General features: G+C 43.6%; 3 protein-coding genes across 3 annotated transcripts; all 3 read right to left on the bottom strand.

Moving 5' to 3' along the window:
- Positions 1-1,773: 1,773 nt before the first annotated feature.
- LOC146690170 (uncharacterized) lies at positions 1,774-10,981 on the bottom strand. The gene is made up of 6 exons (XM_085435240.1): positions 10,873-10,981; positions 10,693-10,794; positions 10,157-10,417; positions 6,984-7,126; positions 3,650-3,753; positions 1,774-2,187 (listed from the first exon to the last, which is right to left on the bottom strand). Exons 1-6 carry the CDS (start codon positions 10,934-10,936, stop codon positions 2,043-2,045), a joined length of 819 nt encoding a protein of 272 aa, XP_085291366.1. The 5' UTR covers positions 10,937-10,981; the 3' UTR covers positions 1,774-2,042.
- A 4,426-nt stretch (positions 10,982-15,407) lies between these two features.
- On the bottom strand, positions 15,408-18,010 carry LOC146690169 (uncharacterized). The gene has a single exon (XM_085435041.1). It carries the CDS (start codon positions 17,997-17,999, stop codon positions 16,434-16,436), a length of 1,566 nt encoding a protein of 521 aa, XP_085291167.1. The 5' UTR covers positions 18,000-18,010; the 3' UTR covers positions 15,408-16,433.
- Positions 18,011-22,772: 4,762 nt separating this feature from the next.
- LOC146690168 (uncharacterized) lies at positions 22,773-26,778 on the bottom strand. Its single transcript, XM_085435040.1, has 2 exons — positions 26,389-26,778; positions 22,773-26,258 (listed from the first exon to the last, which is right to left on the bottom strand). The coding sequence occupies exon 2, from the start codon at positions 25,201-25,203 to the stop codon at positions 22,996-22,998; it is 2,208 nt and encodes a 735-aa protein (XP_085291166.1). The 5' UTR covers positions 25,204-26,258; positions 26,389-26,778; the 3' UTR covers positions 22,773-22,995.
- Positions 26,779-27,081: the final 303 nt, after the last annotated feature.

Below are 27,081 nucleotides of genomic sequence, written 5' to 3'. Positions count from 1 at the left end.
CAAGCATGGATGGAGGGAGAGCAAGAGGAAGAGGAGGAGGAGGTCAAAGAGGCCATGCACGGACCCATATTTCTGATGATATAAGAGCAACTTTGGTGGACCATGTCATCAACCACGGCCTGACTATGAGGGAAGCTGGGCAGAGAGTCCACCCACATCTAAGCCGCTTCACAGTGGCATCTGTAATAAGAAAATTCCAACTAGAAAACAGGTCTGTCTTCATCTCACTGCCTTCTACTCCACTCAGATGGTTTTATAGTACTGTTCTACAGTTACCATATCAAGTGTACAGCGTACTGCAGGGTGCTAATGCTCCTTTTGCAGCCAAAGTGGTAGTTTCTGTGAAACATACCATGATTACTTATATTGAAGTACAGTGTTGTACAGTGGATGATACAGTATATACAGTAAAGTACTGTAAGAAAAATAAGCAAACCGATGACAATATGTGGTTGTATTTCTCTAGAATGACTCGAAGACCTTCTGGGGGAGGACGCCAACGCCTGTTCACACAACGGCAGGAACTTGCCGTTGTGGACCTAGTGAGGGCAGACAATGCCATCCGTCTCCACCAGCTACGAAAGCAAATACTTGCAGACAGGCAAGTGTTCAACAACATAAACCATGTGAGCATCACCACCATCAGACGCATCTTGGGAAAACACAGCATCACCATGAAGCAGCTCTACAGAGTCCCATTTGAGAGGAACAGTGACAGGGTCAAAGGACTTCGAGCTGAATATGTACCAATATGCCTTCTGAATGAACAATGGAAATCAAAGACTGCAGTGCTTTATATAAAGTAGACTAGTGTGTTCCCCCTGCTCTGTAAGTGTTTGCATATGATGCAAGTATGTGTCATTTTGTCAACAGAGTTACATTTTGACAAAGGAATGTTAGGTTTTGATAGCAGAGTTTAGGTTTTGAGAGTAGAGTTTCAATTTGGTGCAGATGTGAATGGTATATTTCCCAGTGTTGTGTCATGTTTACTTGTGTTTAGGGTTTTGGCACAATGAGCAAAGTTTTGCAAAATGTGTTCAGGCAACGGGCAAAAACTGTAAATGAAAAATAAATGCACATTACATTTTTGTGTCTGATTTTTTTTTTTTTGCTCTACATTAGACCTACATTTTTTTTTTTTGCAGTATGCTTACCAGTCAGTAATGTTTTGGTTAAATTATAAAAGCATTTGTGTCTAAGTCTTAAAACGATGGTGAAATGTTTTAATTCTTTAAACACAGAGTCAAATTGACTGCTGACTCACTTTATATCCTGACATATGATTGAGATGGTTTTCATTATTTTATCATCTCTTGCACAAGTGAGTCTGTGTTATGTCATGTGAAAAGCCTTAACTTTTTTGACAGTAGAGACTTGAGAATGATGTTGCTCATATGAAAAGTGCATAAAAATGATCAGAAATAACAGAGTAAAAAAAACAACAACAACATTCTTCCAAATGGTGTTCACTAACATTTAACACAACAGCACCCTCTAGTGGAAGCGCTTGTCATTTCAAACTGTTCAAGAGGCGCTAGATTGTGGACAATGTTATACCAAAAATAAACAAACAAAACCAAAACAAACAACTTCAGATTTAAAGATTTTCCGTTTAAAAGCAAAGCAATAGTTTGTCAGCATTATTTTAAAATATATTCTCTCATACTCTTTTATATTCTCTGTTGAAATTGTTGCCTTTTTGACAGACACCAGTGAAGTAAACTGAAGTAACTGAAGTAAAGTAGTCTGCAGGCTCCCCCCCCCCCCCCCCCAGCACTTTAGAAACTACAATCTTTGTGTGTTTACTAATAAACGACTGTGTTTGATTCTCTGAATTAAAAACTGGCTGCTGATTAAATGTTGTAACAAGAAATACAAACATTGGCTAATTTTTCCGTTAATGTAATATTGCAGATTTAAAAAGTTGCACTTATTTATAGTGAGAATAGAATTCATCATTAAAATGAAATTCAGAATAGAATAACAATCATAGCTAAAATTTCAAAGCATGTAAAAATATATGGTCTCGATGTAAAATGGTGTTATGGTATTTTTTTACAGATCCATTTCATAGAAGCTGTACATGAAATATCATTCCAAGTCCTCTGGTCTGCAGCTCTTATATGCACACAGTCTTCTTCACCATGCCGTGAGCCTCCATTATTGGGTTCATTTTTTGCCCAGTTCCTGATAGGACAATTAACAATAAAGGTGTTTAATGAGGATAAAAAATTAAATATGACACTCCTGACTCTACAGCTCTTTAGCTGTAGGAAAAATTGAGGTAAACAAATGCTTTTCTTAGGACATAGTTATGGAAGAAATAAGCCTACACAGAGTACAGCAAAGTCAAACACACTATTCCAGATAAAAATAATGCAGTGTATTAATGTGGTGGTTAGCACTGTTGCCTAGGTTTAAATCTATTGGCTACCAGAGTCCTCTCTGTGCGCAGTTTGCATGTTCTCTGCCTATGTGAGTTCTCTGTCACTTCCTCCCACAGTCCAAAGATGTGTGCTATCTTAATAGAGGAGAAAATGGATAGATGTCATGAAATATTTAAAACATTATAACTGAGTTCTTCTGTCAGCATGTGCCTAAAAGAAGTCAGTACAATCCATCTTTAAAGTTCTGCTCTTATTTTGGCTCATCCTACTGACATGTAGTCTAAGGAAATTGGAAAGAAAAGTGTCTGGACTTCTTTGAGTTGCTTGAAGACGTTTCACCTCTCATCCGAGAAGCTTCTTCAGTTCTAAGGTCAAATGGTGGAGAGTCCCAGATTTGCCATCACCAGTGTGTGAATGTGTGTGTGAATGGGTGGATGACTGGATATGTAAAGCGCTTTGGGGGACTACATTGGAGAGACCAAACAGCTACTTCACAAGCGCATGGCACAACACAGAAGAGCCACCTCCACAGGACAAGACTCAGCAGTCCATCTGCATCTAAAGGTCAAAGGTCACACTTTTGAGGATGCCAATGTTCACATTTTGGACAGAGAGGACAGATGGTTTGAAAGAGGAGTGAAAGAAGCATCTATGTCCACTGTGAGCGACCATCTTTGAACAGAGGCGGGGGTTTACGACACCAACTGTCTGCCATTCATAATCCAGTTTTGAGATTCTTCCCAGACGCCTCAACGCCCGCTCACATCCTGGGCCATCTGATCTCAGGAAATCACATGATAGGGTGGAGCCAGGTTTCACTATGAGCTCACCCGAAACCCTGGCTGATTGTGACCCACACCCATTTCCATACCTTGGCTCATGTGATTAGGTAGAGGATCATCAGGAGGTCCTTTTGTCCCTCTTTGGGGGGAAACTCCAACTGGGTTTAAATCTGGGACTCTCCACCATTTGACCTTAGAACTGAAGAAGCTTCTCGGATAAGAGGTGAAATGTCTTCAAGCAACTCAAAGAAGTCCAGACACTTTTCTTTCCAATTTCCTTAGACTACATGTCAGTAGGATGAGCCAAAATAAGAGCAGAACTTTAAAGATGGATTGTACTGACTTCTTTTGGGCACATGCTGATGACCTGGATGACTGAGAACCTTCACAGACCTACTGACATGTAAGCTCTATGTTCATGAGAAAACATCTGCTAGAAATTCAGTAAAAGTAATAAACTGAACCACAGTAAAGACTTACGCCAGAGTGAGTGGAGTTCCATCTACCCATTTCCACAGTCCCTCCATTCCATAGTCAGTCAAACCAATCCAAGTGTTATCGTTGATGATTGTAGCGAGAAAGTTCTGTTTAACATGCAAAAAAAAAATTTGTTTATTTTTTAAACAGAATTTAGGGTGTGCTGTTTTTTTGAAGAAAATTCTCAATTTCTTTGACACATTTCTCACAATCAGGTAAATATTTTTTCCTTCAGTGCAATGAGCTAACAGGAACCTGAAAACTAACACATGTCACATCAAGGTGGAGAACCAGTGTGTACATCACATTCATCTTCTGCTTTTTTACATTCTGTTGTCTTTTTCTGCCTCCACACATCACGTTTCTGATTGTTCCGTCGTTAGCTGGCTGACTGCATAAAATATTTATCTAAGCAGACTTGAGGTTTCAATAAGTCATATGTACATTCACAGAAAAGTACAGATTGAGAGGCACCCTGAACCAAAACGGATACTGCAGCATTCTGCAGTGCCATGCATACCCTCTGGTATGCACCTAGTTGGTCAGGGGTTCATCCTAAAGCAAGATAATGATCCAAAACATGAGTCCAAGCTATCCCAGAACTACCTCAATAAAAAATAACATGATGGTAAACTTAAAAACATGGAGTGGCCAGCACAGTCTGCAGACTTAAACTCCATAAAGCTGGTTGGGGATGAACTGGACAGAAGAGTGAAAGCAAAGCACCTACAAGTGCCTGTTTGATATAACGATGTGGATCGGATGGCAATATGAAAACGTCTATTGTTTCAAATTATGCTATCGCTTGTTTTGTGGTGTTGCAAAATAAACTGTTAACGGCAATATTTTATCATTTTGATGGTTTCTTAAAGTTCTCTCTTTCACTTATATTTAAATTAACCACACTACGGACGGAGAACCGACTGTTTTTATGCGTTGTAGTTAGCAACAACATGGGTAAAACCGTCACGTGGCTCTGCCGTCTGCTTGTTTGTTTTCCACATAAACCTTTCACAATAAAGCTGAAGATCCTATTGAGATTTTTCAAAATGAATCACATGAAATAGTATGCAGAGTGTTTACAGACGAGAAGCTAAAAAGAGCCGTCAGGTGCTAAAAAAATAAACCTTAGAACAGGCTCTTGCCAGCAGCACGTTGTGTAATAAATACAAAGAAAATTGCGGCCGTTTCAACTTTTGCAACAGTCAGTCCAGCTGAAAACACTTCACCCAAGTCGGGTTGCCCGAGCTTCACAGAATTTACAGAAAATGTTACATTTTTGTGATTTATATCGTTGGATGATAAATGTCTTATATCGGGATATGAGATTTTGGTCATATCGTACAGCCCTACATGGGTGTGTTCAACTGTTGTATCTGCCAAATGAGGCTACTTCGATGAGTCTAGAGTTTAGAATACATTTTGATTCTGTGATTTCTTTTTTCACTCAATTGCTTATTTGTGCTATGCTTTCATTTAAGACTACAATGAGACATTAAATAGCATAATTTTTAATAAACAACTAGAAAAAATGTGTGTTCTAAAACGTTTGACTGGTAGTATATATATATATATATATATATATCTATATATATATATATATATATATATATATATATATATATATATATATATATATATATACACATGTATGTGTATGTGTATATATATATACACATACACTCCAAGCCCATAGCACAAGTCACCATCAAGTGCGGGATCTACCAAGGAGATGCTCTGTCCCCACTGCTGTTCTGCATAGGCCTGAACCCCCTCAGTGAGATCATTAACAAGACTGGCTACGGATACCGACTACGGAACGGAGCAGTTGTCAGCCACCTCCTGTACATGGATGACATCAAGCTGTATGCCAAGAGTGAACGAGACATCGATTCACTGATCCACACTACCAGGCTATACAGCAATGACATTGGAATGTCGTTCGGACTGGAGAAGTGTAGTCGGATGGTAACAAAGAGAGGGAAGGTAGTCAGAACTGAGGGGATTGAACTACCAGAAGGCAACATTGCAGACATAGAGGACAGTTACAAGTACCTGGGGATCCCGCAGGCGAATGGGAACCATGAAGAGGCCGCTAGAAAAGCTGCAACCACCAAGTACCTGCAGAGGGTCAGGCAAGTCCTGAGGAGTCAGCTGAATGGTAAGAACAAGATCCGGGCCATCAACACGTACGCCCTGCCCGTGATCAGGTACCCTGCTGGGGTAATAGGCTGGCCAAAGGAGGAGATAGAAGCCACTGACATAAAGACAAGAAAGCTCCTTACTATGCATGGAGGGTTTCACCCCAAGTCCAGCACCCTGAGGCTGTACGCTAAGCGGAAGGAAGGGGGCCGGGGACTGGTGAGTGTCAGCACCACAGTCCAGGATGAGACAACGAACATCCAAGAATACATTGGGAAGATGGCCCCAACTGACCGAGTGCTCAGTGAATACCTCAGGCAGCAGAAACCCAAGAAAGAGGAGGGAGACGAGGAACCATCATGGAAAGACAGGCCCCTGCACGGTATGTACCACCGGCAGATAGAGGAGGTGGCTGATATCCAGAAATCCTACCAGTGGCTGGACAAAGCTGGACTGAAAGACAGCACAGAGGCACTAATCATGGCAGCACAAGAACAAGCTCTGAGCACAAGATCCATAGAGGCTGGGGTCTATCACACCAGGCAAGACCCCAGGTGCAGGCTGTGTAAAGATGCCCCAGAGACAATCCAGCACATAACAGCAGGGTGCAAGATGCTAGCAGGCAAGGCATACATGGAACGCCATAACCAAGTGGCCGGCATAGTGTACAGGAACATCTGTGCGGAGTATAACCTGGAAGTCCCGAGGTCAAAATGGGAGATGCCCCCAAGGGTGGTGGAGAATGACCGAGCTAAGATCCTGTGGGACTTCCAGATACAGACGGACAAAATGGTGGTGGCTAACCAACCGGACATAGTGGTGGTAGACAAACAGAAGAAGACGGCCGTAGTGATCGATGTAGCGGTTCCGAATGACAGCAATATCAGGAAGAAGGAACACGAGAAGCTGGAGAAATACCAAGGGCTCAGAGAAGAGCTCGAGAGGATGTGGAGGGTGAAGGTAACGGTGGTCCCCGTGGTAATCGGAGCACTAGGTGCGGTGACTCCCAAGCTAGGCGAGTGGCTCCAGCAGATCCCGGGAACAACATCGGAGATCTCTGTCCAGAAGAGCGCAGTCCTGGGAACAGCTAAGATACTGCGCAGGACCCTCAAGCTCCCAGGCCTCTGGTAGAGGACCCGAGCTTGAAGGATAAACCGCCCGCAGGGGCGTGCTGGGTGTTTTACACATACTGTACCTGTTCTTCAGAGTTCTTCATCACCACCAGATCTGCCACTTTGCCTCTACAGTCCTGTCTAGCTTCACCCCAGTTACCAGATCTTACAGAGAGGAAATAACAACTACCACTGAATATGCTCCATCCTGTGGGACACGTTTTTTCTGGAAGAAACATCAAACAAGAAACATCAAACAGTAGTTTTAATAGTTATTAACAGTACCTATTACTTATTATGTTAATATAAATTAGTTTTATATTAACATATTCTGTCAGTTAGATCAACTAAACATCACATGTCCTGCTGGAGAATCAAGATAAAACAAATTGTGTCATAAAATAAAATTGTGAAAGCACTAGAACCAAATTGTTTGTGTGCTCATTTTGATGAAGGATGTGACAGATCTAAGTTACCAGTGTTACACACCACACTTTTCACATATTTTTCAGCCTCACATTTGAAAAAAAGCAGTCCTACATATTTATTTAATATGTGGATTGAAGGACATATCCAGGTCAAAAATCACTCCAAGGTTCCCCACAGTGTTACTGGAGACAAAAATAATGCCATCCAGAGTAAGCATTTAGTTAGCTATCGTATTTCTAATCTTTTTAGGGCCAAGTACAATAACCTCAGTTTTATCTCAATATAGACGGAGAAAAATTAGAGTTTATCCAGGTCTTTATGTCTTTAAGACATCCCTGCAGGTTAACTAATTGATGTGTGTTATCTGGCTTCATGGATAGATAAAGTCAGGTGTCATATGCATAGCCATGAAAATGCATGCTATGCTTTCTAATGATACTGCCTAAGGAAAGCTTGTATAATGTAAACAGAATTGGTCCTAGCACTGAACCCTGTGTATAAAGAGGACTCTCCATTTGCATCTCCTCCTGTGGCCAGTTTATTATCCCAGAAGGGTATCTGACAACCAGCAGGGCATAGGCTTGATTGCTTATATCTTGTTCTTCCTGTTCAGCTGACTCCTCAGGACAAGCCTTACTCTCTGCAGTTATTTGGTTGCGGTTTTCCAAGAGGCCTCTTCGTGTTTCCCATTTTCCTGTGGGATTCTCAGGTACTTGTAGCGGTCCACAATGTCTGCAGCACTGACTTCTGGTAGTGCAATCCCCTCATTTCTAACTACCTTCCCTCTCTTTGTTACCTTCCGACTACACAGGCTTATGCAGAATAGCAGTGGAGTCACAGCATCTCTTTGGTAAATCTCGCACTTGATGATGACTTGTACAGTTTGCTTGAAGTTGGCCTGTAGTGTTGTTCTCCACATCTCCACTGAATTCCTGATGAAGGCTCTTAGGGTCCTGGTGGTTCTGGGCATTATAAGATCCATTTGTGAGGCATTGAGTTTATTGGCTTTCTTGCAGTTAATCCAAGAGATGCAAAGGTTGGTCAGCCTGGTCTTGCCGTATTGAGTTACTGCTTTTTTTCCTAACAGTTAGCTAAGACTGTGAGTCTTTGCTTGGCACGCAGTTTTTAGTCAGGTATGGACACCTAGTTGTACTTCTTAGGAACCCCTCTCTTCATCACTCCTTTCAGCTGTTCTCATAGTGGGCTAACTTCTGTCTGTCTAACTCTCTGTGGTTTCAGTGATGGTTACAGTAGGCATTATGCATAATGCTAAATTCACATCTTCAAATAGACTTTTGGAGAGTACTTCACATACTAATGGTAATCAGCCACTGAGGCACTGAGGGTCCAGGTTTCCACCATAGCCCTGATCTTCTTGTAACACAAAAGGACCTGACGCACATAGCATTGCAAGTTTTCAAATGTTTATTTGCAGTGTTTTTCTTGTTCCTTTCGTCTGCATGGATTTCCAGCTTCAGATCGGCACACACCTCACAGTTCTCTTGTCAGGTCCCGCCGACCTACTCAAGTAGGGAAGACATGATTAGACGATGGAGACCATCATCATGACCTGCACTGATCTGACACCACGCCATAAACACATTGCTTCACCCCTCCCCTGCAGCTGGGCCACAAACCACACACACACTCTTCTCCTTCAGGTGCTCTCATATTCCACACCTTGAATGCACCAGTTGTTCTTGGGGCTTGGAGTGTCAGTCTCGGAGTGTGGGGATTATGATATCTCCATCCTGACCTGACATCCCGGTTCCCTCTCTCCATAGCGTTTGTGTTTTACCTTGTAAATCTCTAGTTGTGATAGCAGGTGCTTTTTCTAGTTGTTCAAATACTTAGCTAGTAGTTGTTTTGATTTTAAACTAGATGTCTTTTCTTTTTGTGTAGTACTCTTTCCAAAGTCAGTACGATTTTGATAAAAGTAGAAAACTATTTGATATTCGTCTTAAATTAATGTTGAAAAGAAAAAAAAAGTTTTGATTATCTGAGTGTCTTTGTTGTGAATCTGTGTTATGAACAATGCCTTAACTGTTCTGAGGTCTGCATTAACAGTGGCGAGGCAACGAGACTTTCCAGCATGACCCACCGTAAGGAAGAGGCAGTAACAGTTTGACTGAAAACTGTCAGAGATTTACAGTTAACAAACAGTCAGGTGAGTAAACAACACTGAGACACTTGAGATTGATAATGTGCGGCACGGGTGAATCTCAGACAGAGAGACACACCGAACTGCAGTATTCGTTTACTTTTATAGGTTACATCGTCAATATGCAAATATAATCACATTTCCTGTTACGCAGGTCCTGATGCTGTCTGTGTGTAAGCTGTGTGTGTGTGTGTGTGTGTGTGTCATAAAGTGTGTGTGCTACAAGTCAATTTCTAAGAATAAGATAATGCAAGTCAACTTCTGCGGATGTGTATTTCTGTACTCATCTCTTGCGGTAAATGTCACAGAGTCACAGGGTCAGCTTCCTGTTTCAACAGAAAACTGTGTCTGGTGAAATATGTGAACATAAGTATAACATAACATTTGAAGCATAATCAAATAAAACATTAAAAACTCCCTGACAAAAACGATAGGTTATTTTGGCATTTCATCCTTATTATTGAAATAGTATTTAAACTTCATTCATCAGAATTTCAACTTTATCCTCAAAATTTTAGATTTAAATATAAAAATTCAAAAATTCTATTCATTAAGGCACAAAGAGACAAGGACTTTTCACAATACCTGGAAAGTGAATCCTTGTTTTTCATTATTAACTTTTACAAACACACACAAGTAATTTCAACAGGAAATACACATACTCACTCTGCTTTGACAAACTCTGAAGCCGTTCCAACTCATTTGCCTTTTCAGCAAGGTTGGCCTGCAGAAGGTCTCTCTCCTCAGTCATGGAGGAAAGCTTGTTTCCGGTACTGGACAGATTTGCCTTAAGAAGGTCTCTCTCTTCAGTCATGGAGGAAAGCTTGTTTCCGGTACTGGACAGATTTGCCTTAAGAAGGTCTCTCTCTTCAGTCATGGAGGAAAGTTTACTACTCACAGCTGAGACATCTGCAGCTGAATCATGAACTAAAATAATTGGAGATGCATGTTTTTGAGACACAGAAAAAAGCTTGTGCATAAATTTTTATAGTTTTTAGACCAAAACTAAAGTATTTCAAATTTGCCTGTAGGCAATGAAAAATGTTCTTAAACTGATATTTATGATAGTGTACTCTATGGGAGAGTATGAGTGTGTGTGTGTCACAGTTCATTCAGCATGGTCTGAAACTATCCAAAATACAAAGTTCAAGACATTTTATTCTGTTCATATGTGGGCTCATGAGTGTTAGAATCAGACTCACAGTAAACACCAAGGGTGATGAGTCCGATTAGCAGGAAAAAACTCAGCAGGCCCAAACAGGGAATCACACCTGAGTGGAAACTCCTCTTATAGTTCCTTGGACCTGAAAAGAGAAACAAACACTAATGAAGTGGAAAATAGTTATGACTGATGATAAAAATATGTCTACTCTGTTTCTTACCTGTGCAGTTTTTTGCATTGTCAAATTTGTCATACTCAGTATTCATATAAATTTCCTCCATCATTTGTTAGAATGCCAGATATTCCTGAGATGGTCAGCTCTGCAGAACAGGCCAGCAATACTGTGAATGCGTCATTAGTTTCAATTTCTTCTCTTAATAACTTTAGGGGAACTAAACTTATCACAGTAATAGCTGGGCGATGTGAAAAGAAACAAAAGTATTTTTTTTCTGAGGAACTTTCAGTTCCCTAATACAAACCAAAAGTGATGGGAAACAAGCTAACACTGTGGGAATTAGAAGATTCTTCATGTGAATCGTTATACAAGTTGCACATTTTGCAAAACACAAGTGGAAACTTAGTCACATAGTTTTGATGACACCATTTTTGCTGCTGCAAACCGCACCAAGGTTTTTCTAGTGCACTAAAATTCAAGCACGAAGGGAGAATTGAGAAGAATACAGAAGTACAAATACTTGATTTTGCACAACAGAGCAGATGAATAAACACAGGGTAACACACATATAAAACAGTGGAGGAAGGTGCACACAATTAAAAAAAAAATCTGAAAGAGATAGGAGACTGCAAGGTGACTTTGGAAATCAATTAGAGGAAGCGAGTGAAGACAGAGGCCAGATTTAAATGATGGAAGCTGAAAACGTATGAATATTGCGAAGAATTCAGGGAGGAGCTGAGACAGGTTCTGGGTAATAATGAAGGGTTACCAAATGACTCAGGGATTAGAGTATAAATGGTGGTTGTGGTGTAGAGAGAGGAAACAAAACAAGAAAACCTGGTGATGGAATTAAAATGCCCTTTGAGGAATTTGCCCAGACAGACTTTTTCCAAAGGCAACTGGATGCTACCAGGAAGAGGTCAGAGGAAAGGATGGAGGAAAAGAGGAAAAGGCCAGAAACCCAACTAACAGGCCGCCTCTGCAGGTTCTGCCACATGAACCTGAAACAGGGGAAATAAATGTAACTGTTAGGCAGTTAGACTTCAATGACCCATCATAGCAGAAGAAATCTCAGCAGGGACAGGATTTTACACAAGCCACCTTTTGCAGTCAAGCGTGGGTGAGAGTCTCCTACATTTTTATCTTGTACTTGTTTTTACACCTTTTAATGTCAAAGTTGGTCTCTGTGATTTTTCAGTGTTGGAAAGACTCTTTCTTGCACTGAGGTCTGCTTGTTAAATAAAAAAGTGTAAAATTAAATTTCAATAAACTAACCATAATGCCAGCTCATATGCTCTTAACGCTGCATCTTTAACTCTTTTACAGGATTTGCAGTCTTCTGATTCCTGATGAGTTCCGTAAGTGACAAGCTTACTGACTGTGTTTACTCTTCTGTGTATTAGGTATTAGGAGTAGGTATGGGTGCAGGGGAAGGCTGTGTCCTGGCTGACTCTATTCATGAAAAATATAATCTGTGTTACAACAAGATTGAAATTGAGACTCAGCATTGTTTCCCAATTTTCCAAACCCATATGAACTGTAGCCTCAGCTTTCTGTGCTTAGCTGACAGGAGGGATAGCAGAACAGATGTGTTATAAAATTTTGAGCAATGTCCTTGTACAATATTTAAGCTGCTTGTAAAGTGAAGAAAGTAGACACTTTAATCAGCCCACTCCTACAACCTGAAATGTGTGAAAGTCTAAATATTTATCAGAGGGGCTCACTAAAGATGATTTCAACAGGACAAAACTGCTTAAACTACTTCAATCTCCCACTGTGACCACTGGTGCAGGGCAGGATGAGGGTTTGTAGGTCAGTTCCTGCTATTGCAGCATCACTGAGTGTCTATCTTAAGATAAACATCATTTATTTTTGAGGTCGGTTTTGATCAAGAACATAAGTATAGCCTGCATGAAACAACCAGAGCAGGAGGTTCAATCAAGAACACATATGACATATGACACATATCTGCTTGACACGAAAGCAGTGCACACTGAACTCAGGTAACATTTGTTATTAGAGGAGGTCAAAAAGTGTGTCAGTGAGAAATATCCATCAAAAGCATGATTTACACTAGCTGCAGCTCACAGTCAGCAACTCATCAGTTTTGTTGTTCAAACCAAACAAGAATTTTTCACATCATGTTGTCCTGCAGGAACTCACCGGATCACCTCTCCAGCACTTTGATCCCAAGACAGGAATACAATATGCAGAGTTAGTTTAATTGATTGGAATTCAGCTGTCATCTTCAGAGTGTTTCATTTGATAAAGTTAAGAACGAGAAATCAAGTGGTCAGAGCTATCATGGTGATATTCAGGGTCAGATTCTGTGCTAGTGCAAAACCTTCTTTTGGCCTGAAAAAGCTGCTGTGGGGTTTACAACAGAGGAGCAATTGAAAGCCTGCAGGTCAAATTAGCGTCAGGATGCATTTGCAAAAATGTTTCGTGTGAGTAGAAAGTTCTCTGGGTGATCCAACCGTGCGTTAGTTGATATACAAACATGCAATGAGAACATTTCAGTAATTAGCTGTTAAGTGTCACCCAAACATGAGGAGGCCAGTGAAGGAGCCAGTGACGGTTTAACAAAAAGAATACAGTGTGAGTGCAGGTTTACATGTTTCTCTCTGAGAAAAAGAGACGTCGATGTGTTTCTATTAGTGTGAAATCCTTTTTAGAAATTAGGCACTGTGTGAGGTCATTTAGTAAGAGTCAGTGAATCTTTCACAGTTGTAAAACACATAAAAAGAAACAACATAAGTAACGTATGTTTTTTCCCGAGGGTGGTGTGTGGGTGACTGAGAATGTCCATTTTATTAGATATGTTGTTGTAACTGTTTCAAAGTGAGTAATGCATGAATCTGCAATGATTTTTCTTCCTTAAAAGAGGACTGTGTACAGTGTCCATTTGTGTCTGTCTCCACGTTGGGTGATTGTGGAGTATTTGAATATGTGTGCATGAGGGTGGGAATGCCCGTTGGTGGCTGCGTGCGCCTGTTCGACTGTGTCTGTATGTCAGGTCGGTTACACTCCACGTCTCTGGGAACATCTCAGGCCCTCCAAGGTATGGAGGCCTATCTCGATTCACCACACTCCTTGCCGTTAGCTGATGCCCTCAGGCGTCGGTGTGTTGGTGGTTCTGGTGTCCGGGGCTGGGCGCTCAGGTATGTACCGGCTCACTCCCAGTGACTGCTTGGCGGGGTCTGGCACCCGTGGCTCCGTCAGGCCACTTCCGGGGGGTGGGGGGCTCTCAGTCCTCTGGCCTCTGGGCCTGTGGCTCAGGTCACTCTGGCACAGCTGTCTGCCGGCAGAGCCCACGGCCACATCACGGGCCCCCTGCGGCTTCTGCTCCGTGGCTGCTGGGTGACCTCTAATCTGGGGCTCTCCTCAACGCTTCCCAGGAGGGTGGCATGGCTGCAACTCCGATAGTCCTCCTTGGGCTCTCACATTCTGGGGGCCTCTGGGTGTCTGGGGCCTGGATCTCCTCCATGCCTGCTACATGCACTGGGGGATAGACTATGGCTCCCTGTTAAATCCAGAATTGAATTCAAAATCCTGCTCCTCACATACAAGGTCTTAAATAATCAGGCCCCATCTTATCTTAATGACCTTGTAGTACCATATCACCCTATTAGAGCACTTCGCTCTCACACTGCAGGCTTACTTGTTGTTCCTAGAGTATTTAAAAGTAGAATGGGAGGCAGAGCCTTCAGTTTTATCTTTTGTCCTGTCTTCCTCTGCTCATCCCAACAGGTTGTGGCAGATGGCTGTCCCTTCCTCAGCCTGGTGCTACTGGAGGATTCTTTCTTTTAAAATGGAGTTTTTCCTTCCCACTGTTGCCAAAGCGCATGCTCATCAGAAATCATATGATTATTGGGTTTTTTCTGTATTTTTCTCTCATCCACATCAAAAGGAGCAGGTTAAAGTGGTTCTGGCATCTGACAAGGATTCCTCCTGAGCGTCTCCCAGGTGAGGTGTACTGGACGAGCTCCCACCAGGAGGAGGCCCTGAATCAGACCCAAGACATGATGGAGTTCCCCTAGATAAGCTGGAGGAGGTGGGTGTGGAAAAGGAGGTCTGGAGTTCTGCTGCCCCCACAACCCGGTCACAGATAAGTGAAATAAGTAGATCAAATATAACTTGGTGTTCTAAAGAATATTGTTGTTTCCTTGCAGGACACCAGGAGAGATGAGCCCTCCATCACAGATGGTGTGGTCACCTGCAGGTTCAAGGTCATTGCATCTCCAGCCCACATCTACTGCCACTGTACTTAAGGGAAGTTGGGACAATGTTAAAGACTTTCGTCAGACAATTGCATTTGGATGAGCTAAATTCATGACAGGCACTCAAGCAGTAATGCAATGCCTCGACTGACAAATAAACATACCAAGCTTCTGTGTTGTTTGAGCCAGAGACTGCACTTGTGGATGAACAATGAAGGATATAAAAAAAACAACAACAGCAATAGAATAATATTAAACACAAAGTGAACCCGTCTTCCTTCATTAAATAGGTTCTTTTAGATGTTAAGGAGGAATTGACTTAACCAGGCTGGCGGAGAATGAAGACAACCGGACACCTGCTGCAGATGGGGAATCAGTGAACTTTTATTGAGACAGAGACAACCTCTCAACACAGCTCACATCAGGAGATTCCTAAGATTTGCTGTGAGGATGGGTATATATTCTCTAAAACTTACAGGAGGGGGTTGTGAGGAAAGTGCTGCATTAGCAGAAAAACAACTCCATAAAAGGAAATCGGCCTTGGGTGTTCTAGTCTCTTCGCTTGCAGATATCTTGCACCTGCAGGATGAGGCGATCGCTTCTTATCGCTCTCAAGGCCAAAGTCGTGAGCACATTTTTATTACACAGTTGCACAGTAACTTTAAAGCTGAACAATATTTAAAGCTGAATAATGTTTGATCAGATTATATTTTCTTCAAATCCCCCTTTTGACCCATCTTACATGGGTCAACACACAAAAATAAGTAACATTCAAAGGAACACAGAGACGTGTCGAAGCCTGGCTCGAAAAACTCCTCGGGTCTTATCATTTGTCTTTATCTGTCATTGCAGATGAGGAGAAAAGAGTCCAGGCACCACCCTGCCCAGGGGTCGGCTGCAAGCAGTCTCGGTTCCCGACGAAAGCAGTAACAGCTGTCCTGCACACAAGGATACAACGAGTCAGTGCAACCAGGGTAGTGACACAAAATTAACAGTTCCTGTAACCCAGCAACCAAAAAGCATAAGTAATGATAAAAATGTGGAGAGTACAGAGTATACTATAATAATGAGAGATATAAACGTGAAAATGTGAAAGAATAAATCAACCGTAAAATAAACCCAGAACGGTAACTGCTAAGGACATTCAAAAGTGAATATGGTAAAACGTGAGGAAGGGGTGTGGAAAAAAAACAATTTATATCCAGTGGTGGGAGTACACATTCGCTCAGGCTTAAGTCCGGAGACCCTGAGAACATCGCTTAACCCTCACAACCCGACCAGACACAGTTCAACCAGATATATCCTTCAAGAGGAAGTGGGTGAGGGAAACAATTAATAACAAGCCTAATACAAAACACCACAGAGAAACAACCATTCTAGAAGCATTTAAACAAGAGAAAGACGATAATGTTCGTCACCCTCACGATCAGAGTTTTCATCATCCGTTGGCGAGGAGGTGGGAAGTCGACTAGCCAATAAAGGCATCTGCCGGGCGAGATCCTTATCCTCAGGAGTGAGAGCTGTAACAATCAGTCTCTGGAAGAGGGATCGAATGCATGGAATACAACAGCAACCGCAGGTGACTAGGATAGCAACAAAAACTGAGATGGAAACTAGGATGGAAGCTACAAGGGCCTTATATTTGCCAAACATGTTAAGCCAAGAGTCCCACATGGCAGTATCAACGCCCGAGTGTTCCTTCATTTTAACAGTAAGAGCTGTGAGACCAGTAATAGCTTTAGTGAGGGAACCATCAGGAGCTGTGTTATTGGGGATATAGGTACAGCACTCCTGACCAAAAAGGCTGCAGACTCCGCCTCTTTCTGCGAGGAGAAAATCCGTTGCGACCCTGTTTTGGAAAGCCATTAGGGAAGTGGCAGATAACTGTGCATGCACAGCTTCAAAACCATCTCGAGTGTAATTAGCTAACAGTTGCACATTAAAGTGAATGTAGTTAATTCTGTCTACATTCGCATTTATTTCAACCATCCAAAGTATCGAGGCCCATCCTGCTTTAACCTGGTCTCGCAGTTTATATTCATCGGGGACCCCACGGGGTATACCTACAGCATCAATATAGGTTGGATTATGAGCTGAACCTGGGATTAGAGAACGTTTAGAGCGGCGTTCAGAGGAGGATGGGAGGCCAACTTCGTGTACTTCTATAGAGAGATCTACTGGAGTGACTAAAACAGGTAAAATAAGAGTTATGAGAGCGCAAAGACCTGACGCATCCCGAGGGAAACCATCATATAACTTGTTATTGCCACACCACCACCACAAATCAGCCCTAGCCGTAGGTCGGAAGTTTGGTTTCATAACCGTCATCTCAGTGCACCAAGAAGAGTTCAAGCTACCTAGTTTTACTGCATTGCCAGTCAGGTTAATACAAGTGAAATTGTTCACAGCTACATCTGATGAAAAGAAAGGTGGTTTATTAGAGACCGAGCGTTGAGTTTTAGGAAAGTGGTTTTCCAGATATGAGCAATGACCTCGTTTTGTATTGTTCATAAGATGCAGGAGGCATGCACTATTGACTGGCGCCGGTACCACTCGTAAAGTGGGGCGGGCTCCCATACACACTATGCAGTCGGAAGCCGTCTTGTCAGCAGCTTGTTCAGCTAGTAGTAACCAGTTGTTTGTTGCTCCAGAAATACCGGTTAGAATTTGGAAGAGGTCATCTTTAGACATTTTATTTGTGTCTACAATGCGTATTCGGCCGTTTCTCCCCCCGTTTGTATATGTCACCGGAGGGCCATTAAAGGTGGGGTTATCATCTTTAACTACAGAGCTTGGAGCTGCACCAACGCTAGGGCATATTTCCATTTGCCAATACAGGGCGGTGCGATCAGTCCAAGGGGCAAGTATAAATTGTTGACAGGAGGTCAAGGCCAGATCCTTTAGGGTAAAAATTAAGCCTGAAAGATCCGGTTTTTTTGCTATTCTGAGCATATTTTGGTTTCTCCAGTGTAAAGCCTGACCCCTAGAGTGCTTGGACCAATCGAGGTCCGTTTCTGACACTAAACTGGACCACTTCCACTGATGCCAACCTCCCAGGGTTATATACCACACTGAGGAGGAGAGATGTACTGCAAGGTTAAAAAGATCCCCCCCTTGGTCTTTGGTGACGGGAGTGACTGGGAAGCTAGCGAAATCTATTTCGACTACCCAACTTTTATTGTTGGGGACACAGAGAGTAATCATTCTAGTCGTACTTGGGGTGCAGGAGGTAACCGTGTGTCGTTTCTTTCTAAATCGATCGGGCGTGGGCAAAACTGGAGAGGAAGTGGTGGGCAAGACCCTAGGGGCTACATTTGTCAGATTGGGACTGTCAGAAGGGGGCGAAGCTTTTGAACTTGAAGGTGTCAGAAGTGTCGGGGGCCCTTCACAGATCAGGATTATGCCAATGGGAATGAGACCCAGGGCCAGGAAGCAAACAAAGACGCAACATCTTTGCCTGCCTGTCATTTCAGGGGGAAAGGGCCAAGACATGTTTACTTAGCTTGGATGTCTTCTAATAGAGGATGATGGGGCAGAGAAAGGTGGTCCAGTTCCCCCCACCTCGCCAAGGGCGTGTTCTAGGAGTTAAAGAGCAACAAAAAGTATCAGTGACACAACTTTAAATGAGCTTTCAGCGGTTAAAACTATTGCAATGTAAAATGTAAATCTTAAAAACTCAAGCCAATATAAAAGCAAAGTCATAAAAGATGTTAAAAATAGAAAAATAAAAATGTTTAGTTCAGTATGAAGAACACCCCCTTTTGTAACCAGCCGGCTTGTAGGTTGAGTTTTGGCTCCCTCAAGTGGTTGGTGATGCTGTTGCAGCTCCTTCTGACAGGTCCTTCTGCACCTCTCTCAAGGTTCTTCCTGGTTCGGTGGCAGCAGCGCACTGTGTGTAATGAAACCAGGTGTCACCTTTCCCTTCGAGCCTGACAGCGTGGGAGGTCCGCTCTGTTATGCGGTAAGGGCCTGTCCAGCGAGGCTCAGCCCACTTTCTCTTTGTGACTTTCAGGAGGACGTAGTCCATTCCAGGTGTAGCCGCCTCTTTCAGCTCTTGCTGGTTTCTTTCAGCGACCTGTGAGGAATACTGGGCAACAAAACTGCGGAGCATGTTATAATATGTCCTCGGATCGAGGTCTGAATCAGCTTCATCCGACATTAACAGGCGAGAGGAGGGGCCAGGAAAAGGCCTGCCATGCTCCAACTCAAATGGAGTGTAACCAGAGGTTTGATTTACTGAGCATCTTATGGACATTAATGCAAGAGGCAATGCCTTAACCCAATCTAATTTGGTCTGTGCACAGATTTTAGCCAATTTAGTTTTTAGAGTTTGATTCATCCTTTCCACTTTCCCCTGGGATTGGGGGTGGTAAACTGAGCCAAACTTATGTTTCAAACCTAATGCGGCTTCAACCCTCTGCAGATCGTGGTTCCTGAAATGTGAACCATTGTCCGACCTTATGACCTCGGGAAACCCATGCTGTGGTATATAATGATTAATCAGACACTTCACCACAGTTCTACTGTTTTCACTTGCTGTCGGCCAGGCTTCTGGCCAACCTGAAAATGCATCCACAGCCACCAGCAGGTACCTGTAACTACCTACTCTGTCCACCATGTCTGTGTAATCAATGATTATTTCTTTCCCTGGGCAAAGTGGGATGGGGAAGTACCCTGCTATTGGCTTGAAGGCGGGCTTGATTCCAAATTGGTTGCACTCCTTACAGGTTTTAACCATGTATTTTGTCATGTCTTTTAGATAAGGGTGCCACCAGGCAGCTAAGTTCCTCATCATTTGTGCAGGTCCCACATGCCCCACTCCATGTGCCTCTTCCATTGCTGTCTGTCTGACCCCTGGCGGTAGAATGGGCCTTCCATCTGGGCCACGCCAAACATCTGTGTTTGTGGCCCCTCTTGTTACCCATAATGATTTTTCCTGGGGGCTGGCTTTGTCCTGTAACTCTCTGATTGTGGCTAGGCCTAGTTGTATGGGTGGTCTTTCTGGAGGGGGTGTGGCTTCTGGGTCCATTACCATAATCAGGGAGGGTAAGTAACCAGCTGTCTGCTTCGCTACTAAGTCGGCCTGTTTGTTACCTAATGCCACTAAGTCCAATCCGGCACTGTGTCCTTTGCATTTTACCACTGCCACCTTAACAGGTAACAACAGTGCTTCCGCTAATTCCCTCATTTCTATCTCATGTTTAATAGGCTTTCCGCTGGCTGTCAAAAAACCAGCTCTTAGCCACTGCTTGAGCTCCACATGCACTGCTCCCACAGCATAAGCTGAATCACTGTATATATTCACTTTCTGTCCCTTTCCCATCCTTAAGGCTTCAATCACCGCTCTCAGTTCAGCTCTCTGTGCAGACTGTTGTCCTGTCAACTGCTCTGCCTTCACTGTTTTCCATCTCATGTCTGTCTGTTCCACTATTGCCCATGCAGCCTTCAACATTCCACTTTCAGTTCTGAAACAACATCCATCTGTGAACCAATCTTTTTCTGCATCCATTAGAGGTTCTGCCTGCAAATCTGGCCTGATTTTCTCCTGTACCTGCACAACCTCTTCACACATATGTGGTTCCCCTGATCCCATGTGATCAGCCATGTTTATGCCTTCATGTGAGTAGGTGATGTGTGGTGCTTCCAAAATGGTACTGAGGCGTCTCTGCCTGAGTGAAGTGAGTGTGAAGGCCTGTGAGGAGACGTAGGCCACCACACTGTGTGATGTCAAAATTTTTAGTGGGTGGTTCATCACTATGTGTGCTGTTTTCTGAATGATTTTTGCAAGTCCAGAAACGTGTTGTGTGCACGGTGGGTGGCGTTTTTCAGTGTTGTCAAGCATTACGCTTACATATGTCAACACTTTTCTCTCTCCCCCTTTTTTCTGGAACAGGATACCATTGATATGGGTTCCAGTTCCAGAAACATCAAGATGAAAAGGCAAAGCATAATCTGGCACAGCAAGGTCAGAGGCGACAGAAAGCTGTTGTTTTAACTTTATAAACGCCTGTTCTGTTTCTGTAGTCCATGAGAGGGGAGCAGAGAGGTTTCTCATGCCTTGTTCATTTACCAAAGCGCGCAAAGGGGAAGTAAGGCCAACATAGTCTGGGACATAGGTCCTGCTGTAACCAGTCAGGCCCAAAAATGACAACATGTCTTTTACAGTTAGAGGTTTTGGATGGTGCAAAATGGAGTTCCTGTGTTCTGGGGACAAGGAAATACCGGACTGTGAGACCATGCGGCCTAGAAAAGAAACCTGTTTTCTTGCAATCTGTAGTTTGTTTTTGCTCACTTTAAAACCTGTGTTGGCCAGGTGGTGAAGTACCACTCTGGTGGCCTCCAAACAGATGTCAGCCGTGGGGGCAGACAGCAAAAGGTCATCCACATATTGTATTAACATACAGTCAGATGGTAGTGGGCTGGTTTGTAAAAGTTCTTTCAAACACTGATTAAACAGTCCTGGGGAGAGGGCAAATCCCTGGGGTAAGCGAGTGTAACGCCATTGTCGGCCTCTAAATGTAAATGAGAAAATGTCACGCAGTGACTCGCGAAGTGGGAGGCAGAAAAAGGCATTAGCCAAGTCAATGCAGGTGAACCAGGCATGAGATGGTGGGAGGTTGGTCAAGGCAACATAAGGATTAGGCACAGGCAAAGTAGGAGTGCCAAGTAAGGCATTAATCCTTCTCAAATCATGTGCCATTCTGAACTTCCCCGTGCCTTTTTTCTCAACGGGTAGGATGGGCGTGTTCCACTTAGAGCAGGAGGGCTCCAAGACACCGGCAGTGACCAAACCAGAAATTGTTTCTGCAATCCCAGCCTCAGCCTCCGGTCTGTGTGGGTACTGAGGCTGCCACAAAGGGGTAGCAGATGACAGTTGAAAAGAGACTGGCTCCACATCAACTAAACCTACATCTGTGGGTCCAAGGGACCACAAACAATCTGGAAGAGAGTCGAGTAAAGGCGCAGCATCACAGTGGTCTGTGTGTTCTCTTCCATGTGACCCGCTGACCACTCCATGTTGCAGTGTTGAGGAATTAAAGCAATCATTTAAAATTTGGTATGTCTTGGTAGATGGAGAAAACAAAACCTGTGGGAGTTTTGTAGGTGTCCAGTCAGTGGCCGCAAGGGAACGTTTAACCATTCCACCCAGCTCCTTAGCCTGGTGTCCAGGATGTAAGGCCAGTGACACATGGGGAGCTGCCTCATCAGACATCATGTACCACTGTAATTGATCTGTTGTAAAAGTAACCGCTGCTGCCACTCCCTCCGGTGCCGCAAAAATGCACGACATGTTCAGAGACCAAGCCCGCCCCTCACACTGCTTTTGGAACATGTGCTGGTACCAGGTGGTGTCATGCCTGTCATAAAACAGTGTAACATGAGGTGGGTCAGGGGGAGGGACATAAGGATGTAGGAGTGAGAGCCACGGCCGCCATTGCTGAAAAGCAGTCCAAACTCCTGGTTCAGCAGGTGTTTCAACTTCCAATAATGCCCAGTAGATGTCAGCAGAGTCCGCCAAACAGGAGGAGGGTTGCAGCAGAAACTGACCACCTCCCTCTGGCCCATCAGAGCAGGGAAGTACAACCCCAGTAGGGAGAGTCACAGTTAGGCCTTGTGAAGAGCAGAGTATTGTGGCTCCTAATTTAATCAACAAGTCTCTTCCCAGTAAATTCACAGGCGCCTGTTTTGAACAAACATAGCTGTGTAGCAAGGTCTGACCTCCAACCGTTGTGGGGAGGGGCACGGTGTAAGGCAGAGTTTTAGGTTCCCCAGATATGCCCACCACTGTAATCACTCTGTCAGTAAGTCTTTCACGAGCAACATCCTTAATGGTGGAGTACGTAGCTCCAGTGTCCACTAAAAAGCTGCTTCTTCTTCTATCTACAGTTATGGACAGCATAGGGTCCGCCGTTGTCCCTTCACCGTCCTGGGCAGTCTGTGGGGTGTCCTATAGCTGGGGACCACCCTCGTAGTACTCCCACCCCATCACAGGCATCTGTGGGGCCGGGGGCACTTCAACTAAAGCACCACGAGGTCCACCTCTGTGGCCAGGATGCTGATAGGGCCCACCACGGGCTCCCCTGCCTCTTCCAGCAGCCGGGTTCAAAGGGCACGCTTTAGCCCAGTGTCCAGGTTGTCCACACCGGAAACAAACATACATCTGGCCTCCCCTACCACCTCCCATCTGACCCCTTCCCCTGAAACCACCTCTGTTTCCTCCAAATGGGGAACCTCTCTGCCCATAAGGGGCCGGGGAGTGATAAGCACCATACTGGGGGGGCTGTGGATCAGTTGGCCATGGGTTCGGATACAAATCAGGGGCAACTGGACCAGGAGGGGGAGCCGCAGCGGCCACAAGCTGCTTTTTAGGCTTGTCACCTTTTCCACCCAGGTCGTTTTTAGCTTTCTGCAGCTGAACCTTCAACAGTTGCAACTGTAAATCTTCGACGCTCTCCGCTTTATCATCAGACTTAATCTGCACTTTGTTAAGATTAAAAATCAAATGTTTCTTCCAGATTGCAAAGTCACAGTCCTGCAAATCAGGATTATCTTCCATTTTCTGGCTTACTGACTCCGGAATGCCCCTCAGCACCGCCCTTCTAAACCACATGCTCTGTGAACAAGTCCTACTGGGGTGATGACCTGTATGGTTCACCCAGTCTTCAACAGCCTGATTTAGATAATGGGTGGGATTTTGCTTTCCCTCCCATTTAAATTTCTGTAAGGTGCCTTGATTTTTGGGTGGGAATTGTTTGCGCAGGGCCGGTCCAATAAACCTCAAGGCCTGCATTAGTGGCACCTCGTTCTCATGCATGGTAGTACCCGCATTTTGTTCCAGGTCCGCTGCCTGAGATCGGGATGTGCACCTAGTTATAATAGCTCTAAAATCTCCCAGTGCGAGGTCCTGTCCAGCTGTGTATTTATCCAAACCAGCCAACCAGGCATTCCCTCCCTCCGTTATGTCAGGGAGTTTGTCCACTAGGGCCTGGACATCTCCGAATGAATAAGGTTGATACACTGGTCTACGTTGCGCTTTAGTCTGGACCAGGGGAAATATGCCTGGAGGCTGAGGCACAGGGCCCTTAGATCTAGTCTGATATCCTAAACTGGGAGGGGTAGAGGGGGGTGTATGGTTAAGGTCACTGAGTTCATCATCAGTATCCTCAGTTTCTTCCCCGCCTGGTGGGGTAGCAGTGTCAGCAAAAACGTGGGCTAAACTCATCTGTGTTTCCGGATCCTGACGGCCCACCAAAGACATGGTAACTGTGACATTTGGTGAAGTGCCAGGCTCAGTTTTTGCAGTAGCGGTCAGATCTCCCTTAACAGCGACAGGAGTGCTGGCAAAGGGGTTGGACCGGGAAAGAGGGGCTGACGCAACACGATTATTCACCTGGACCACTGACCTATGTTCATTTAAGCAGCTGCGTAATGCTGCTTCTTGATCAGTTAATTGTTGTTCAGTGGGTTCCTGTCTGTTCATTCGAACCGCAAATGGTGCGCTCGCAAAGGGGTCAGTTAGGCCCTCAGATCCGGTTCCAAAACAATGGGACATAGAAGAGGGGGCTCTACTACTAGCTGAGGATGTCGCCGACAGAGAGGAGCTTCCTGGGCAAAAATGCTTGGTATCTATGGGAGTTGGAGCTACGGGCGGTTCTTCTCCAATAGTCATTATTCCACCAGAGATATTAAGTACCGGATATATGCCTGCTGAGGGAGGAGTTGAGGCAGAATAGGGAGGTGGCTGAGACCTATTTTTCTTCATGTGTGGTTTTGCAGTTTCCCATAAACACACCCAGTGATTAAATTTAACTTTGCGGCCTGCGTGCTTATCTGCTTCCTTTCTGTGTCTCACCCCGCTCATCACACCTGCACCTGCTGCTGCTGAGTTGGCTTCTTCCTCTTTCTCTTTTGCCTGCATAGCCTTATTCTGCCAAATTATTCCCCAATTACCACTACTCCCCTCGTCCTTTCCCTTTTCTTTCATTAACCTTTCAGCTGTTTTCCTCAATGACTCTTTCTGCTTTTTTGCTTCTTTAGGCTGGTGTGTGGAGTTGATGACTGTCTCAACACATGTTAATTGTTCTCCCAATGTGCTAAGAATAACACCGGGACCCCAACCATCATCATTAGTTTCTCGATCTAATTCTCCATCCATTTTACTGTCAATGGAGGAGTGTTCTTTTATTGATTTTAAAGGAGAATTTGGGCCAGCTGGGTTTCTGCCTCTGTTAGGCACTAACAGCTGGGGCGCTGCTTTAAAGGTGAGTCAGCACTGAAATATCCCTTCAGGTGTTACCAAGCTTCTACCAAACCGGAGTCTGGCGGGTAACCTTGCCTAGAGCTTCCTGATAGGGGTGCTAGTTGGTTGTCACCTTGTTCACACGTCTCATTCACACTTCATACATTACCTGCAGTCACTCATTACCCTCCTTATGTATGTAATAAATGTGTAAAAAAAAATTCTATGTGTGGTGTATTATTTTAACCAAAAGAGGAACCTAGTTCCTTTAATTGTGTAATCTGTGAACAACGGAGAACCAAACTGTCCTGCCCAGTGTTCCACAGCAAGCATTCAGCGTGTATTTATGTGTGTCCAATATCAAACAGAACATCAAAACATTTAAAACACTAAAATCATCGGGGTTTTAAGAAGAGATCCGTTTTCTCCTATTGATCAAAGGGACCCCTCCTTTGGACTCCAACCAGTACTTCTCCTTTTTAAGTTTTAGAGGATCTTTTCTAATAAAGTCCTCTGGGCCTTCCTAACCCTTCTGTAGTTTAGAGAATATTACTAAAAAATATTCTCAAGGCCTTTAACCTTTTAATTTGTTTAGAAAGGCGTTACTAATAAACCCTTTCAAGGTCCCAGACCTGCACTGAGGTATTTATCCGACACCGGAGAGCAACCCGTCGGCTGCAACCGTGGTCAGACCTCAGTTCACTCTTATCTTTATTCACTTATTCACTTATTTCTTATTCACTTATCTCTTATTCACTTGTCTGATTCTCAACAAGCCTTAAGTAAGCCAGACAATTTTGGTTATGAATTACTAGGAGTTTGGACACTAAGTATTTTTATAATGTTCAATATAGCAGAAATAAAAGGTCTGCTTACCTTGTTTTTGTGTGCACACAGCTTTTGTCCAAACTCCGTTCACTCAGACCACGGCCGATGTCCTCCCATCCGTTCCAGTTGACCTGGAGCGGATCCTGTTCCGTGACGCCAATTGAAGGATATAAAAAAAACAACAACAGCAATAGAATAATATTAAACACAAAGTGAACCCGTCTTCCTTCATTAAATAGGTTCTTTTAGATGTTAAGGAGGAATTGACTTAACCAGGCTGGCGGAGAATGAAGACAACCGGACACCTGCTGCAGATGGGGAATCAGTGAACTTTTATTGAGACAGAGACAACCTCTCAACACAGCTCACATCAGGAGATTCCTAAGATTTGCTGTGAGGATGGGTATATATTCTCTAAAACTTACAGGAGGGGGTTGTGAGGAAAGTGCTGCATTAGCAGAAAAACAACTCCATAAAAGGAAATCGGCCTTGGGTGTTCTAGTCTCTTCGCTTGCAGATATCTTGCACCTGCAGGATGAGGCGATCGCTTCTTATCGCTCTCAAGGCCAAAGTCGTGAGCACATTTTTATTACACAGTTGCACAGTAACTTTAAAGCTGAACAATATTTAAAGCTGAATAATGTTTGATCAGATTATATTTTCTTCAACAATAAAAACATTTTATATTTATTATATTAGTAATGTAACTTGCAATAAAAAGTTATGGGAAGCTTAAACTTAGTTTCAGAATAATTAAATCTGAGACTTTGTTTCATTGAAAAGTTATTAAAGTTTTAAAGTGTGTGACAAATAAAATAATAAATTATTAAGTAACACCAGCTACAATATTGGAAATATGTGTGTTGTTCAGCAGAACAGTGTTCAGTATGTTGGCTGAAATGCTTTAAATTTGAAAATAAAAGTTGGGCTGATTTTAACGCATTACAAGGAGTGTTTTAATTATTA

This window comes from Copadichromis virginalis, linkage group LG16 (assembly GCF_057382275.1).
Source record: "Copadichromis virginalis isolate Kocher_CV1m ecotype Utaka linkage group LG16, C_Virginalis_male_GT1.1, whole genome shotgun sequence".
NCBI classification, from domain to species: Eukaryota; Metazoa; Chordata; class Actinopteri; order Cichliformes; family Cichlidae; genus Copadichromis; species Copadichromis virginalis.
The sequence above is the reverse complement of the archived record's forward strand: the minus strand, read 5'-3'. Positions and strand labels throughout refer to the sequence as shown.

Coding starts and splice junctions, on each gene's coding strand:
- LOC146690168 (XM_085435040.1), bottom strand. CDS start 25,203: ATGGATGGAGAATTAGATCGAGAAACTAATGATGATGGTTGGGGTCCC.
- LOC146690170 (XM_085435240.1), bottom strand. CDS start 10,936: ATGATGGAGGAAATTTATATGAATACTGAGTATGACAAATTTGACAAT. Junction 10,795..10,872: donor CAATGCAAAAAACTGCACAG/GTAAGAAACAGA, acceptor TTCTCTTTTCAG/GTCCAAGGAACTATAAGAGG. Junction 10,418..10,692: donor CATCACCCTTGGTGTTTACT/GTGAGTCTGATT, acceptor CAATTATTTTAG/TTCATGATTCAGCTGCAGAT.
- LOC146690169 (XM_085435041.1), bottom strand. CDS start 17,999: ATGCTCAGAATAGCAAAAAAACCGGATCTTTCAGGCTTAATTTTTACC.